This window comes from Ammospiza caudacuta, chromosome 13 (assembly GCF_027887145.1).
Source record: "Ammospiza caudacuta isolate bAmmCau1 chromosome 13, bAmmCau1.pri, whole genome shotgun sequence".
In the NCBI taxonomy this organism is placed as follows: domain Eukaryota; kingdom Metazoa; phylum Chordata; class Aves; order Passeriformes; family Passerellidae; genus Ammospiza; species Ammospiza caudacuta.
The window spans coordinates 21,437,331-21,450,569 of NC_080605.1; the positions used below are offsets into that span (position 1 = coordinate 21,437,331).

At 53.9% G+C, this 13,239-nt stretch overlaps 1 protein-coding gene across 1 annotated transcript; it reads left to right on the forward strand.

Annotated features, from left to right (window-relative positions):
• Positions 1–1,228: 1,228 nt before the first annotated feature.
• On the forward strand, positions 1,229–10,474 carry LOC131563364 (cytochrome b5). Its single transcript, XM_058813370.1, has 5 exons — positions 1,229–1,404; positions 7,022–7,150; positions 7,596–7,622; positions 8,889–8,920; positions 9,804–10,474. Exons 1-5 carry the CDS (start codon positions 1,243–1,245, stop codon positions 9,892–9,894), a joined length of 441 nt encoding a protein of 146 aa, XP_058669353.1. The 5' UTR covers positions 1,229–1,242; the 3' UTR covers positions 9,895–10,474.
• The last annotated feature ends 2,765 nt before the right edge of the window (positions 10,475–13,239 follow it).

The window sequence follows — 13,239 nt, forward strand, 5'->3', positions numbered from 1 at the left end:
TAACTCATCCTGTTGGAACTGGGCTGATCTAGAAGGAAAGGGAAGGATCTAGAAGGAAAGACATTGGTTTAGAGAGGTGCCAAGAGCTGGGCTGCCTGGCACTACAAGGAGCTGGAAACACACAAAATCCTGGATTACACACAGAACCAGGGAAACAGCCCTGATGACTGGGAAAAGGTAGACAGAAAGGATCAAAAGGGGCAGCAGCTCAATATTTAACATTTAATACTGATTAGGTTTCAGAACAGGCTGAGCCTTTTACATCCCAGTATCTGGGTAGGTGAATGTACGGCCTTGTCCAAACGGAGAACTTCACCTGAGCTCCCTTCAGAGGGATGTGTGACCGGCTGGGCTCTCCCTGCTCACAGCTTCAGCCTTTAGCCAGTGCTGCTCCCAGCTCAGCGCTGACAGCACGGCCCTTCTGCCTCCTCGGCACTTGTTAAACAAACATGCGCTGCCCAGCCTGTACCTGCGCTGCAACGCAAGGGAATACATGCCACGAATGCCCGTTCACAAAGGGAAACCACCATGGGGTTCGTGAGGGGCTCGGGTCCCGGAGCTTCTGAGCAGCCTCTGACCCTGGAGGGAGGAGAGGATTCCCCAGCGCTTCCCCTCAGGCCTGGCTGTGAGCTCTGCTTTGGAACCCGGGCAGAGCCACGCCTGGGGATGCGCTGCACCGCACCGGCTGTTCCGGGCTGGGGGCGGGTTTGTGACGGGCACGCGGGTGACGGGGCGGCTCGGAGCCAGGAGTGGGGGAACGGGGGCTGAAGGGAGCGGGGTTTGGGGGGGAGCAGGGGCTGAGGGGAGAGCAGGGACTGACGGGCCCGGGGCTGAGGGGGGTTCCGGGGCTGACGGGCCCGGGGCTGAGATCCCGATCCCGGGGCTGAGATCCCGATCCCGACCCCGATCCCGATCCCGGGGCTGAGATCCCGATCCCGATCCCGACCCCGATCCCGATCCCGGGGCTGAGATCCCGATCCCGATCCCGATCCCGACCCCGATCCCGATCCCGGTGCGGCCTCAGAGGCGACGCTCGCGCGCCGTTTCCCGCCTTTGGCCCCGGCCGCTCCCCATTGGCTCACGCCCGCCGCCGCGCTCTCCCATTGGCTGCGCTGGCAGCGCCCCCCTCTGGCTTGCTCCCCATTGGTCCCCGAGCCGAACGGAGCCCGCGCGGGGCGTTGCCATCGCTACGGCGGCCGGCGCGGGTCAGGGCGCGCGTTCCGCGGAGGCGCGCCGGGCAGCATGGAGGGCGGGCGGCGCGGAGAGGCCGCGGCGGCGGCGGCGGCCGGGGACGGGCCCGCGCCCGTGTTCACCCTGGAGGAGGTGGCGAAGCGCAACTCCAGCCGTGAGGCCTGGCTGGTGATCCACGGGCGCGTGTACGATGTCACCCGGTTCCTGGAGGAGGTGAGGCCTGCGGTGGGGCTGCCCGGCCCGGCCCGGCCCTGAGGGGAGCGGGGACAGCCGGGGCTCTGTGGGGCCCGGAGGGCCGGGGGCGAGAGGAGGGGGCGAGCCGGCCCGGGCCGGGTTCGGGGCGGTGCCGGTGTCCCGGGGGCAGCTCCCCGCGCCGGGCCGGGCCGTGCGGGCTCCCCGGGCCTCATGGCCGCGCCTCTGCTCCGAGGGGACAGAATTGAAATCCTTCCAGACTCACTGCATTTGTCTTCTGCATTTGAAGATTGAGAGTGGTGTCCTAACTGGTGAGAGCTGGGAATGGAGTGGAAATAAAATAACAAAACAGTAATGCCCGAGGGAAGGGCATGAAGTTGTGCTAGGGGGAATTTAGGGTGAATATCAGGAAAGGTTCTTCCCCCAGAGGGTGCTGGCACTGCCCAGGCTGCCCAGGGAATGGTCCCAGCCCCAAAGCTGCCAGAGCTCCAGGAGGATTTGGACAATGCCCTCAGGGATGCACAGGGTGGGGTTGTTGGTGTGTCTGTGCAGGGCTGGGGTTGAACTTGATGATCTCTGTGGGTCCCTTCCAGCTCAGAATATTCTGTGATTCTATGGTTCTATGAAAATCTCAAAGGGGTTTATCCCAGTTTAAAGTAACAGCAGAGACTTCGTGGCATTTGCAGGGCAATGTACAAAGGTTGGGCTGAACCAGCTCCAAAGAAGACACTTCATTGAAATGCACTTGTTGCAGCTTGTTGGTTGTGCTGGACTGAACCCAGCTCTGGTTTCCCTCAGGCCCACACGGCTGAAGCTGCGTGCTGTGCAGTGACAGAGCTGCTGTGGAGAGGGTACTGGTGCATCAGGCAGGGGGGCTGATCACTGGCAGCTCCAGGCTGTGCCTTGCTCTGCAGCTCTCAACATTTATTGATGAAGTTGGACACATCTGGTTTCTTCTTTGGGTCCAGAAAATGACTGAATCACAGAATTGTCCAGGCTGGAAAATCTCTCCCAGACCATGGAGTCCAAGCTGTGCCCAATGCCCACCTTGTCCCCAGCACTGAGTGCCACCTCCAGGTGTTCCTTGGACACCTCCAGGGATGGGGGCTGCACCCCTCCCTGCCAATGGACAGCCCTTTCCATGAAGAAATTCCTGCTGATGTCCAGCCTGTCAGGGAGCAGTGCACAGGCAGAGGGTCCCCTGAGCCTCCTTTTCTCTAGGCAGGGCAGTTTGGGGGATGAGATGTGCAAGGTGGAGGCAGGACACTTGGGTGGGAGGGAGTTGTGGGTGCTCAAAGGCCAAACAGATGCGGGGGAAGACCAGGCAAAAGCTTGGAAAACCATTCACAGCTGGTTTCTGAGTATGAAAATGCTGGGTTAGGGTTTAGGAAGAGCCAGAAGGAGCTGGAGCAGCTGCAGGAGCTGTGAATCTTGTCTTACACTTGTCTCTGCTGTGATTCAGAGTGGGGACACTGCAGGGAGGTTGAGTCCTCACCTCCATGTTCTCCCTAAGATGGAGCCTGGGACCTGCTCCCTGCGGCACCTTGGCAATTATAAGTGAGCCCAGACAAACACTTCAGTCCCAGGCAGGTTAGCGGTGCCCTGGGTGCCACCTTGAGGTGGTGTTTCACCCTGGGATGGTGTTTCACCCTGGGATGGTGTTTCACCTTTCCAGGCCCTTTTCCCCGTTTGCGTTTTCCTGACATGAAAGAACCCACTTGGACGAGGGAGAGGGAGAAGAATGAGGGCACTGTTGGGCTGTGCCAGCGTGGCTGACACAGCGCTGGGCTGTGCACACCCCTTGTGGCAAGAGTGACACAGGGGAGCTGGGGATCAAGGCCTCATTTATTGGCAAAAATCCTCTGTGTGTGTGTGTGTGTGTTACCCTCTGAGTGCTGGGGAGTGCTGTGCAGCCCCTGGAAGCAGCAGTGCCAGTCTGGAGCTGCAGAGTGCTGGAACCAGCAGTGCCAGTGTACTGGAACCAGCAGTGCCAGTGTGCTCTGGAGCTGCCCAGCAGTGCCAGTGTGCTGGAACCAGCGGTGCCAGTGTACTGGAACCAGCAGTGCCAGTGTGCTCTGGAACTGCCCTGCAGTGCCAGTGTGCTCTGGAGCTGCCCAGCAGTGCCAGTGTGCTCTGGAGCTGCCCAGCAGTGCCAGTGTGCTGGAACCAGCGGTGCCAGTGTACTGGAACCAGCAGTGCCAGTGTGCTCTGGAGCTGCCCAGCAGTGCCAGTCTGTTCTGGAGCTGCCCAGCAGTGCCAGTGTGCTCTGGAGCTGCCCAGCAGTGCCAGTGTGCTCTGGAGCTGCAGTTCCCTGGGCAGCTGGAGCTGCAGAGCTCGGTGTTCCCCCTGCCCCGTGTGCTCACTGCAGCAGCAGCTGTGGGTGCCCCTCCTGGCCTTTGCTCACAGATCTGGCTGGCAGTGCTGGCACGTTCGTGGGTGGGGTTGTGCAGTCCTGGGGAAGTCACCGCTGAAAGGCTGAATTTGGCTTCACAGTTCCTGCAAATTACACACTGCAGGTCAGGCAGCCCGAAATCCCTGTGCTGCTGGAAGTGTGGGCCAGTTAAAGTTCCCAGTTCACATTATGTGTAAGAGGAGTAACAGGACATCTGTCACATAACGACACTTACTGAATTGTAAGAACACAATCCAAATCCAGGAGATGTGCAAAGGCAGCAGCTGAAGTGCTGCAGGTGTTCGTGGGAGATGCAATCTCCTGTGCTTCAGAGAGCCTGGGAGGGCCTGACATGAAATGGGATTAATTTACAATCTAAGAGAGCCTCTTGGTGATGTGTTTTGTCCCAGATCTGGGTAAGTGACCTCAGCAGGACACCTGTTATTGCAGCGGTGCAGGTCAGCACGTGCAGGCTGTGGCTGGAGCAGCAGGCTGTGTGCTGGGGGCTGAGGGAGGCAGCTGTACCTCCTGCAGCAGCTCTGGGTCTGTCAGGCTCACACTTCACCACCAGGGTATCAAAATCTGAGCTTTTGACTTGTGCACAATCTGTAAGAGACTTATTTAGGGTCCTGCTGGAGAGATACAGTTTCTGTCCATTTTCACATATGAGCAGGGAGTGTGGAGATGCAGGTTTCTCCAGGAAGCTCTCATGTCTGTTATCTGAGCCCACAGGCCAGAGCAGCCCCCACAGCTCCGTGTCTCAGCACGTGCTGCTGCTCCTGATCCCCCTGATAAGTGGAGCAGGAATCCATTTCCAGTTCCCAGCTGGAAGGAGCCTGGGCTGTGACAGCCCTGACCCAAATGGCTCGGTTGGTTTCAGGGATAGTGTTCTTCAGGGGAAGGAGGAGCACCAGGCACCTGAGTTTCCTCCTGCTGCCTTGCCCCAGCTTAGCAGAGGTGTTTTTGGAGAGCCTTTTCCCTGCCTTAGAGCAGCACTGTGCAGGATGTGTGGAGCATTCCTCCAGGTGACTGCTCGTCCTTGGGTCTGGCTTGGATGGTGCTGGACATGATTATTGCACAGCATAACCCTTCCCTCTCCCGGTTTATTTCTTTGACTCTGAGCACTAGGGATGAAAGTTTCACCCCTCCTCAGCCTGGTGTTGTTATCTCTCACCTGACACAGTGATCTAATTAGTCCTGGAGCTTAGTGTGGCTGCTGAGCTCCTCTGTGTCTCCAGCAGGTCTGGACCAGCAGCTCCCAGCCAGACATTTGCAGACAGGTTTTGGGGTTTGTGGGGAGGGGACAAACAGGGGATGTGCTCTTGGTGGCTTTTGCTGTGTGCCCTCATTCCCAGTCACTGTTACTGTGTGTGCTGAGGATCCAGTGACACAGAGAACCCAGTTTTATTGTCACCTCTCTCCTTCTGGTTTGCTTTTGGCAGTTTCTTGTCACAAAGGGACATTTTCCAGCCATTGTTTCCCCTGAAGCAGTCTTCCTCCCCCCACAGTTTGCCCCACTGTTTCCATGTTTTCCTGCAGCTTTGGGCAGGTTTGTGGCACAGTCCATCACTTCCTGTACAAATAGTCTGGGTTTGTGTTTGCTGGGCTAGGACAAGGTGGGAATTGTTTGGCTGCAGCGCTGCTGTCTGGAGGACAGAGCCCTTCAGAAATAGGAGATGCCAAAATATTTTGAAGGTCTTTTTCTTTTAGGCTTGGAGATTGCAGTGAAAGACAGATGTGCACAAATAAAAAATTGTTGATTTAGCAAGTACAGAGAAAGGCTTCAGAGGCAGAGATGTAAAGAAGAGTGAACTTTACTGTTCTCCTTCTCTCTTGAATTTTCTCCTTCCTCTTGTCTCTTGCCTGTGGAGAGACTGGATGTCACTGAAAGCTTCACTGCATGTCCCTGTTGCTGCAGGGTTTTGTCTGTCCTTCTAGGGTGAATTATTAGAAAAGAAGATTGTCTGCTTAAAATGCAGGTATTTTCCTGTCTGAAATATGAGACTTCTGATGAGGCAACCCTAAGGAGTTATTGTAAAACTCTCAGATAAATGGGCAGCTTTTCAGTGGATCTTAGCTGGAAACTGGGCAGTTGTTCTGAGCAGTGTGAGCAGGTAACATCCAGCAGTCCCTGCTGTGGCTCCTGTGGGATCAGAGAGCTGAGGGTTGGTGTGGGAGAAGGGGCAGCCAAGGGAACTGCAGCTGGACACAGGGAATGAGCCATGGAGCTCAGCCTGTGACAAACTGTGTCCCTCCACGCTGCCTTTTGTGGCTCTGAGGCAGCTCTGTGTTGGTTTGGTGACATACCTGGACAATAAGGGACAATTGCAATCGAAGAGCTGTGACAGGGGCATTGCAGGATTGCCTGCAGCAGCCCACTGGAGCCATCGGGGGGGCTGGTTTGTGTCCCCCTGTGTTTGGTACAAGGGGGGACGGCCTGGGGGGAATATTCAGACTTTGGCAGCAAAAGCAGACAAACTGAAGGAAGAGGGGGGTGGCAACTGCTCTGTGTCTGTGGGGAGGAGAAGGATGTGACAGAGAGAAGCAGGTGTGTTGTTCCTTTGATCTGAAATGTGGCCCAGCATCTCTTCTCCAGTTCAGGGCTGGTTGCCTGCAGCCCTGGAGCGCTGGGTTAGTCCTGTGGGTGCCCTGGGATGTGTGACCACTCTGTTGGTGTAGCTGGATTAGCTGGTGGTTCACACTCAGCCTGTAAAGGGATTGGCCTTTGCCAGGTCTGTGGTTCCATGGCCAGGCTGTGCCTGGAACTGTGACATTAACAGGGGACAGAGCCAGCAGAGCCACACCCGGGGTTTGTGCCACTTCATCCCACCTGAGACTCAGCTGTGTCTGCTGCCCCCCACAGCAGTGGCGCTGGCACTGTGGAGCTTTGGGGGTTTGGCTGTTGTAGCTCTGCATCTCTGACATCAGTGGATGATATTAAACAGTGTCATTTTTGTGGTACTTCATGATCTCCTCCCCCAGGTCACTGGTGGTTGCACATGGGATCAAGTTCAGTATTGCACACCCGTGTGCAGAGTCAGCCAAACATCATTTCTGTAGTACCTGAAGAAGGAGAATATCCTTTCCTGTGAATTCCTGAGGAGAGCCTGGACAGTTGAACCTCTGGCAGATTTTACTGATGGTGTTCCTTGAGGCATCCAGCAGTGGGGCTGGGAGGAAGGCTGGTGACATCCTCACTGCCTTTCTGCATCCAGCCCTGGGCTCACCTGGACTCTTCTCTTCCAGCACCCAGGTGGAGAAGAGGTGCTGCTTGAGCAAGCTGGCAGAGATGCCACTGAGAGCTTTGAAGACGTGGGGCATTCCACAGATGCCAGGGAGATGCTGAAGCAGTACTACATCGGAGAGGTGCACCCGGTGAGTGCCCCCACCGGTGAGTGTAGCCCCCAGACAAAGATACAGGCTGTGCCTTGGGAAATAAGTCAGTACTTGAGGGGCTCAGGCAGTCCCTGTGTTGTCCAGGGTTTCTGCTGGGGAAGCTGAACTAAATTAGTCTTGTCCTTCCACTATTCACAACAGATTTCTCACTCCATTTAAATCGGGGCACTTCAGCTGAATCCATGGGTTCCCTCTGTAGCTGGTGGAAGCATCATCCACCTTTGCCTTGTAAATCTGAGCTCAGGAGTGTGAGAGTTCCCAGGGGCACAGACACCTTTCTGCCTGCCTTTGGGTGCCAGGGAAGGACTTGTCTGAAAACTGAGCCCAGGCAATTACCTTTGTACAGAACAATTCCCTCATAAAGGCTGCAGCCTCCCTTTGAAGTCAGCACTTACCTCTTTCTTCTTCTTTTTCCGCCTGACAGAGTGATCGTGAAAAGCAAGGTTCTAAGGTAAGCTCTAGCATTTCAGTTTTCTGCTTTTATTTAATGTCACGTCTTTTGGAGGCTTTTCCCCCCCCTCTTTTTCCTGTGGAGCTTGTGGCTTTGTGTTTATGCAAACTATACACGAATAAATTTCCCAAGCAAATTCTACCTTTGTTTTTGTTCTGAACCTCAGTGGGCACCTCAGTGTGGAATTGGGAGTGAGTTTTTGTGCCCTTTCTCTGCTGGCAGCAGCGATGTTTTTTCCACACCTTGAGCCACGGACCATTTTTTGCATTTCTTGCTGTGTCCTGACCACGGAACTGGTTTCCTTGTTGTTCCCTCCGGGCCAGGAGACAGCAGCAGGGGCTGGCTGGCAAACAGGAATTCGCTGTTAACTGCCTCAGGGATCAGTGGTGTTGCTTAACACTCAGGTACTCCTGGACTAGAACAGGGCAGAGTGTTGCAAAAATGCCTTTGGAAGGGATGGGGAGAGGGAAAAGGCAATAAATAGAATCCCAGCTGGAGGTAAACATGTGCCCTGCAGCTGGCTGGGCTGGGAGGCCTGCACAGGGCACAGCTCTGCCTTCAGCAAGGCTTTCAGGAGATGTTCCTCTGAGCAGGACCACTTGCAGAGCAGCAGGAATCCAGAAGGGAACTGTCTGCAGAGAAATCAAGGATAACTCAGGCTGGGTAAAGCCTATTCTTAGATAAGGAGCTGTGTGATTATGTTCACCTTAAAATTTATTGTTTCATTCAACTCCAATTCATAAACACATGCTGAAAATGTGCACAGAAATCAATGATGATCCGAGTAGCTCTCTTGGATCTGAGTTAAATACTTTATTCAAGTATTTTTCTCTTCTGATCAATAAGTCCAGCACGTTATGCACAGCTTAGGGCTCTTTCCAGAGTGCATCATCTGTGGTAAAGGAGGTTCTAGTGTAATTTAAAGATGGCAGCAAGAGAGAGACTCAGTAATGTACAAATAAATAAGGGGGAAGCACAAAACCACCCCAAAACTGTAAAAGTGTGATGCAATAAGCAAGGCTTTATTTTGAGAGGGGTGCAAGTTCCAGCATGAAGCTGGTGACTGGGTGGGACCGATTGGATTGATGGAAGGAACAGGAAGATGACAGCAGACATCCCCAAAAGCAGCCATGCTGGTGACAGGGGGCGTTTGGGAGAGGAGGGTGATTTTCCCTCTGTATTTGTAATCACACGTTCAGGCTTGTCTCATTAGCACACATTTAATGTTTCTTTGTTCCCCTGCTCACTCACTCTTTCCTCCTCCAGAATTCAAGTAGGACATCCTCAGACCAAACCAGGTACAGTATCTCCTGAAAACAAGGGTGAGAAATGGAGGGGTTGGGAGCCTGTTTGTAGAGCTGCACGTTAACTCCAAAGGGCAGGCAAGTCCCTAGGGATGTGCTGCAGTGTCCTGGCAAGCAGATCCTCCACAGCAAGTGCCAGAGTGTGCACCTCCCTTGCTGGATGTGAGCCTGGCTCTGTGCTGGGCAGAGCCAGCGTGCCAGTGTGTGGAGTTCTGTGCCCCCTGTGCTGGTGTTCATTGGCACTGGCTGCATCTCTGTAACCACAGGGGGTGTTTGGGTGGTCTCTGTGGGCCCAGGGGTGGCACAACACAGGGATGGGTGGGTTTTTGGAGGACTTTACCATGATCAGCCCAGTCTAGATGAAAATCCTTAAAACCAGCTCAGGGCCCTGCTCTCCTGCAGCTCGTGCAGGAGTTTTGTTCAGGAGGCTGCTGAGGGTGAGCTTCTGGAGTGTGAGCAAGGCAGATTTACTGGGGCACAGCTGTAGCCGTTGCCATCCTTGAGTCAACAGTGTTGTTTGTACAACACAAATTACAGCCTGACTTATTTAAGGAAAATAAAACCAAACCAACAACAAACCCCCCCCACTGGTCTCTGGATGTGCCAAGCTGGAAACTGCAGCCACCCAGCTGCTATTTTATAAGGCACGAGGCCACTCCTGGGCCTCATGGGGGCTGGCAGAGCCTGTGCCTGGGGACAGTGGGGCTGCCCCAGCTGTGGCCATGGTTAGGGGGCCAGCCTGTGGGTACAGCTCCCAGGCATTCCCTGGATGTGCAACAAGGGATGAATATTGGGGATGGATTATTAACTAGGTGCTTTCTTCTGATTTCTGTGGTGTGCACGTTTTAGTTTGTTGTTTCTTTTTCTCTCCCTGTAGTTCCTGGTCAACATGGCTGATCCCCATCTTTGGAGCACTGGTTTTAGGTTTAATGTATCGTTATTACATGGCAGATGGGAAAAGCTCTTGAGCTGGCCTTGCTGGGGCCTCAGACAGCCTGAGAAGAGGGAGAGAGAGAGTGTGTGTGTGCAACACGTGGAGTTCTGCTGCCCTTAGCCTTCCTGCCTTGCTTTTAGCTCTGAGTCTGTCAAGTGATGTTGATATCCATGGGACCAAGCTAATTCCAAACTCTGTCCTAACTCTGGGACCCACAGATCTGTTGTACTTCCCTCTTGCCGTGGCAGGGAAAGAGGAACTCCTGTTATTCCCTGCCCTTGGCGTGGTGTCCCTCACGCTCTCTCTCGCTCTCTCTCACTCTCTGACATTACCCCAGACAACCTTTTCTCTCAATGCCTTTGCGTTAAGCCAGACACCATGAAAGAGCTGCCCCGGGCCCGTGGCTCTGCCTCAGCCCTTCACACAGTCAGGAACCATCTGCCAGTTGTCTCTAGCCCTTGCCAGCAAGGATGTCCAGAGTTTGGTTCTGCAGGAACGTTCCCAGAGCGTACAGGCAGCACCAACTGGAGCTGCAGGGAGTTGTTGGGTTGGCCTCCTCTTTCTGTTCCTGTCTGTTTTTAACGGTTCAACAAATACATGGATTTTAAAAGTGATTCCGTTCATTTTGTAATATTTGTACTTGTCCCTTTGGAATGTATATCCTGTGAACAACTTATGCTGAATCCTGGTTGGTTTGGGTGTTTTGTGCTGTGCGTGGCAGAGCCAGTGGGAACTGGCGTGTGGCTTCTGGAAATGCAGATTCTTCTTTCTCCCTGAGCTCATGATCTGACACATGTATGGGAAAACAAACTCATTCTTACGTACTGTGAATGTGCACCAGATGGGGACAACAATTAAATCTGGTCTCTTCTCCCAAAATGAAAAGGGAAAAGAAATGCATTTGGGATCTGTGGATAATGCTGGTTTTGTCTGGGAATAGAGGAGAGTATTTCCCTCTTGCCCTGTTTTTGTGTGTTGTGCAGGCGGCCTTGAAGTGCAGACAGTGCACGGTTTGCTTCCTGTGCTGAGGCAGGAACCTTTCCAGCTCTTCCAGCACACTGATCTGGGCTTTGGGATCTGCTAAATAAAGGGAAGTGATGTCCTGGTGCCCGCTGGTCTTCAGCAGGGCTGTGCCACCGACACTGGCTCCCAATCCAGACCCCCAGCACAGCTGATCATCCCCTGGGATTGCAGCAGAAAGGGCAGTGATATCCTGGGGTCCTGCTGGGAAAACCTCCCATGGGTTATGGGGATTCTTCTCTCTTCCACAAAACTACCATGTTCTCCAAAGGTTGTATAGAAGAAATTCTGGGATGTAGACCTACACTCTGATTTTTAAAACTGAAGGCCAGGGACTTGGAGTAAGAGCAATGCCGGGGCTTCACATTTAACACAAAATTGTGAACCGTGAACTCAGTTTGGGGAAGTTTAGAGTGGATTCTGTATTAGGGAAAGGTTTTGAAGCTGGAAGGCACATGTTGGCAACAGTATCACCCTGCTGAGTGGAGGTTGTTCAGGGCAGTGCAAGATTCCACAAAGGTCACCTGGTTTGGATCCAGGAGCACCAGGCTTGCCTGAGGAAAGGGGCAAGTGTGATGCTGGAAACACACCTGTTGTCTCCATAGGCAACACTTTTACCTGGATTTAGACTTTTTTTTAATACCCTTTTCCTGGCAGTGGTCTACATTCAGTTGCATTTTGGTTGCTCTAAAGAACTTCTTGCCATTATTGACCCTTGCTCTGAGCTCTTGATGCTCCACTGTTGGGGAAGTTGCCTGTCCATTCCCATATGTTATGGAACCTTTTTTTCCTCTTAATGGATTAATTGCCCAGGGAAGACTCTCAGTCTTGTTCCAACGCTTCTTGGAGCTGGTAAGATCCTTGTCCAGTGCCTTGTGGGACCCCAAGCAGCCTCTGTCTGCACATGTGGCAGCTCCTCACAGAGCTCAGGGTGCTTAGATGCATTTGCAGAAGCCACAGTGAAGTCTCCTCCCTTCTCCATTAATGACAAGGGGCAGCATGTCTGGGGTGGAGGCGGCTGGAGAGAGCCCAGTGCTTCCAGGTGTCCTCTGGTGTGGTGGTTTGGCTGCCTTTTCTCATTCCCTTCCTGCCTCAGGGATGGCTCCCACAGGTGTGGAAGGGCTCTGGCAGCGAGGGAGGCATGAGCAGAGCCTGTTTCCTCACTCTGTGTCAGGATTCCAGAGGCAGCTCAGCTCTGGCCCCACGCTGAACCCGCACAGCCCCTGTTTGCCGCCAGTCTCCGCACAAAGCCGGGACAAAGCCGTCTCAGCTTTCACCCCGCAGGAACCTCTGTGGGTGGAATTCAATCTGGGCTGTGCTCCGCTCCCTTCAGGTGCTGCGGAGGAGAGCTTCAGTGAGGAGCTGCAAATGCGAGCACAGGCAGCTCCTGTGGTTAATGTGAGCCTGCTAGGGCTGCCTGGGAGTGCAGTGCGGCCCTTGCTGCCTCTCCACCGCCCGAGTTCCTTGGTGACACAGAATGTAACTGCTAATTGGGCTGGCAGAATGTAACTGTTAATTGGGCTGACGGTTTGTGGAGGACGGGTGGGAGGTCCTGGGGGGAGCTGGTGCATGTTCCGTGATGCAGGCACCCACTAAATGCCATTTCTTGTACCTGGAGATTGTCTGCCTGGCAGGAGGTGCCAGGCTGTGTGTTTGCTGTGTTCAATAAACTCATTATTATAAACAAACAGGCACAGGACCTTGTCTTCCCACAGGTGTGGGATGTTTAGTAACTCCATCCCTGTTACTGTGGAATGTGTAACCCCCATGTTGCAGGCTCAAATATCCAGTGTTGGTGAGCTGTGGCAGACAAGGGATTTGCCTTCCTGTTGGTAGAGGAAGAATCTTCTTGGCAGAAGCTGGTGCTGAGCTTGTGCCAAGGATGATAGCACCATGTGTGGTTGAGTGACCCATGGTCCCTGTGGGTGTTGGGGAAGCAGCAGTTTGGGGCTAAGCTCTGCACAAGCAGCTCCTGAGTCTCCATACAATATTCCATGCTGTAATTACAGTGGGAGTTTCAAAACCTGCAGCAGGGCAGCTCCCTGCATCACCCTGATAATCCCAATCACCCCTTTGGAAGGGCCATGAGCAGGTGGCAGAGCCATGGGCATGGGTCTTCTCTGGAAGAACCCACATGGTGTGTGACGGTGGCACCACTGCCCTGTGGTCCCAGGGCTCCCCCACTCACACCTCCACGAGAAGAGAGTGTAGGAGGACTGTTTTCAATGGAAAGATGACATGGAGACCATAGATTTTGTGTCCTATTTGCATGTCTGCTTGTAAAAGAATGTAACATCCCACACCCATGGCTGTCAGCAGAATCAGGCTCTTGAAATTTGCCTAATTATGGATCTCACGG

Bases quoted from the DNA above. Each gene is read 5' to 3' on its own strand.
- LOC131563364 (XM_058813370.1), top strand. From the start codon at position 1,243: ATGGAGGGCGGGCGGCGCGGAGAGGCCGCGGCGGCGGCGGCGGCCGGG. The intron at 7,151-7,595 runs GTGAGTGCCCCC...TCCGCCTGACAG, and splicing joins ACATCGGAGAGGTGCACCCG to AGTGATCGTGAAAAGCAAGG. The intron at 7,623-8,888 runs GTAAGCTCTAGC...TTCCTCCTCCAG, and splicing joins GTGAAAAGCAAGGTTCTAAG to AATTCAAGTAGGACATCCTC.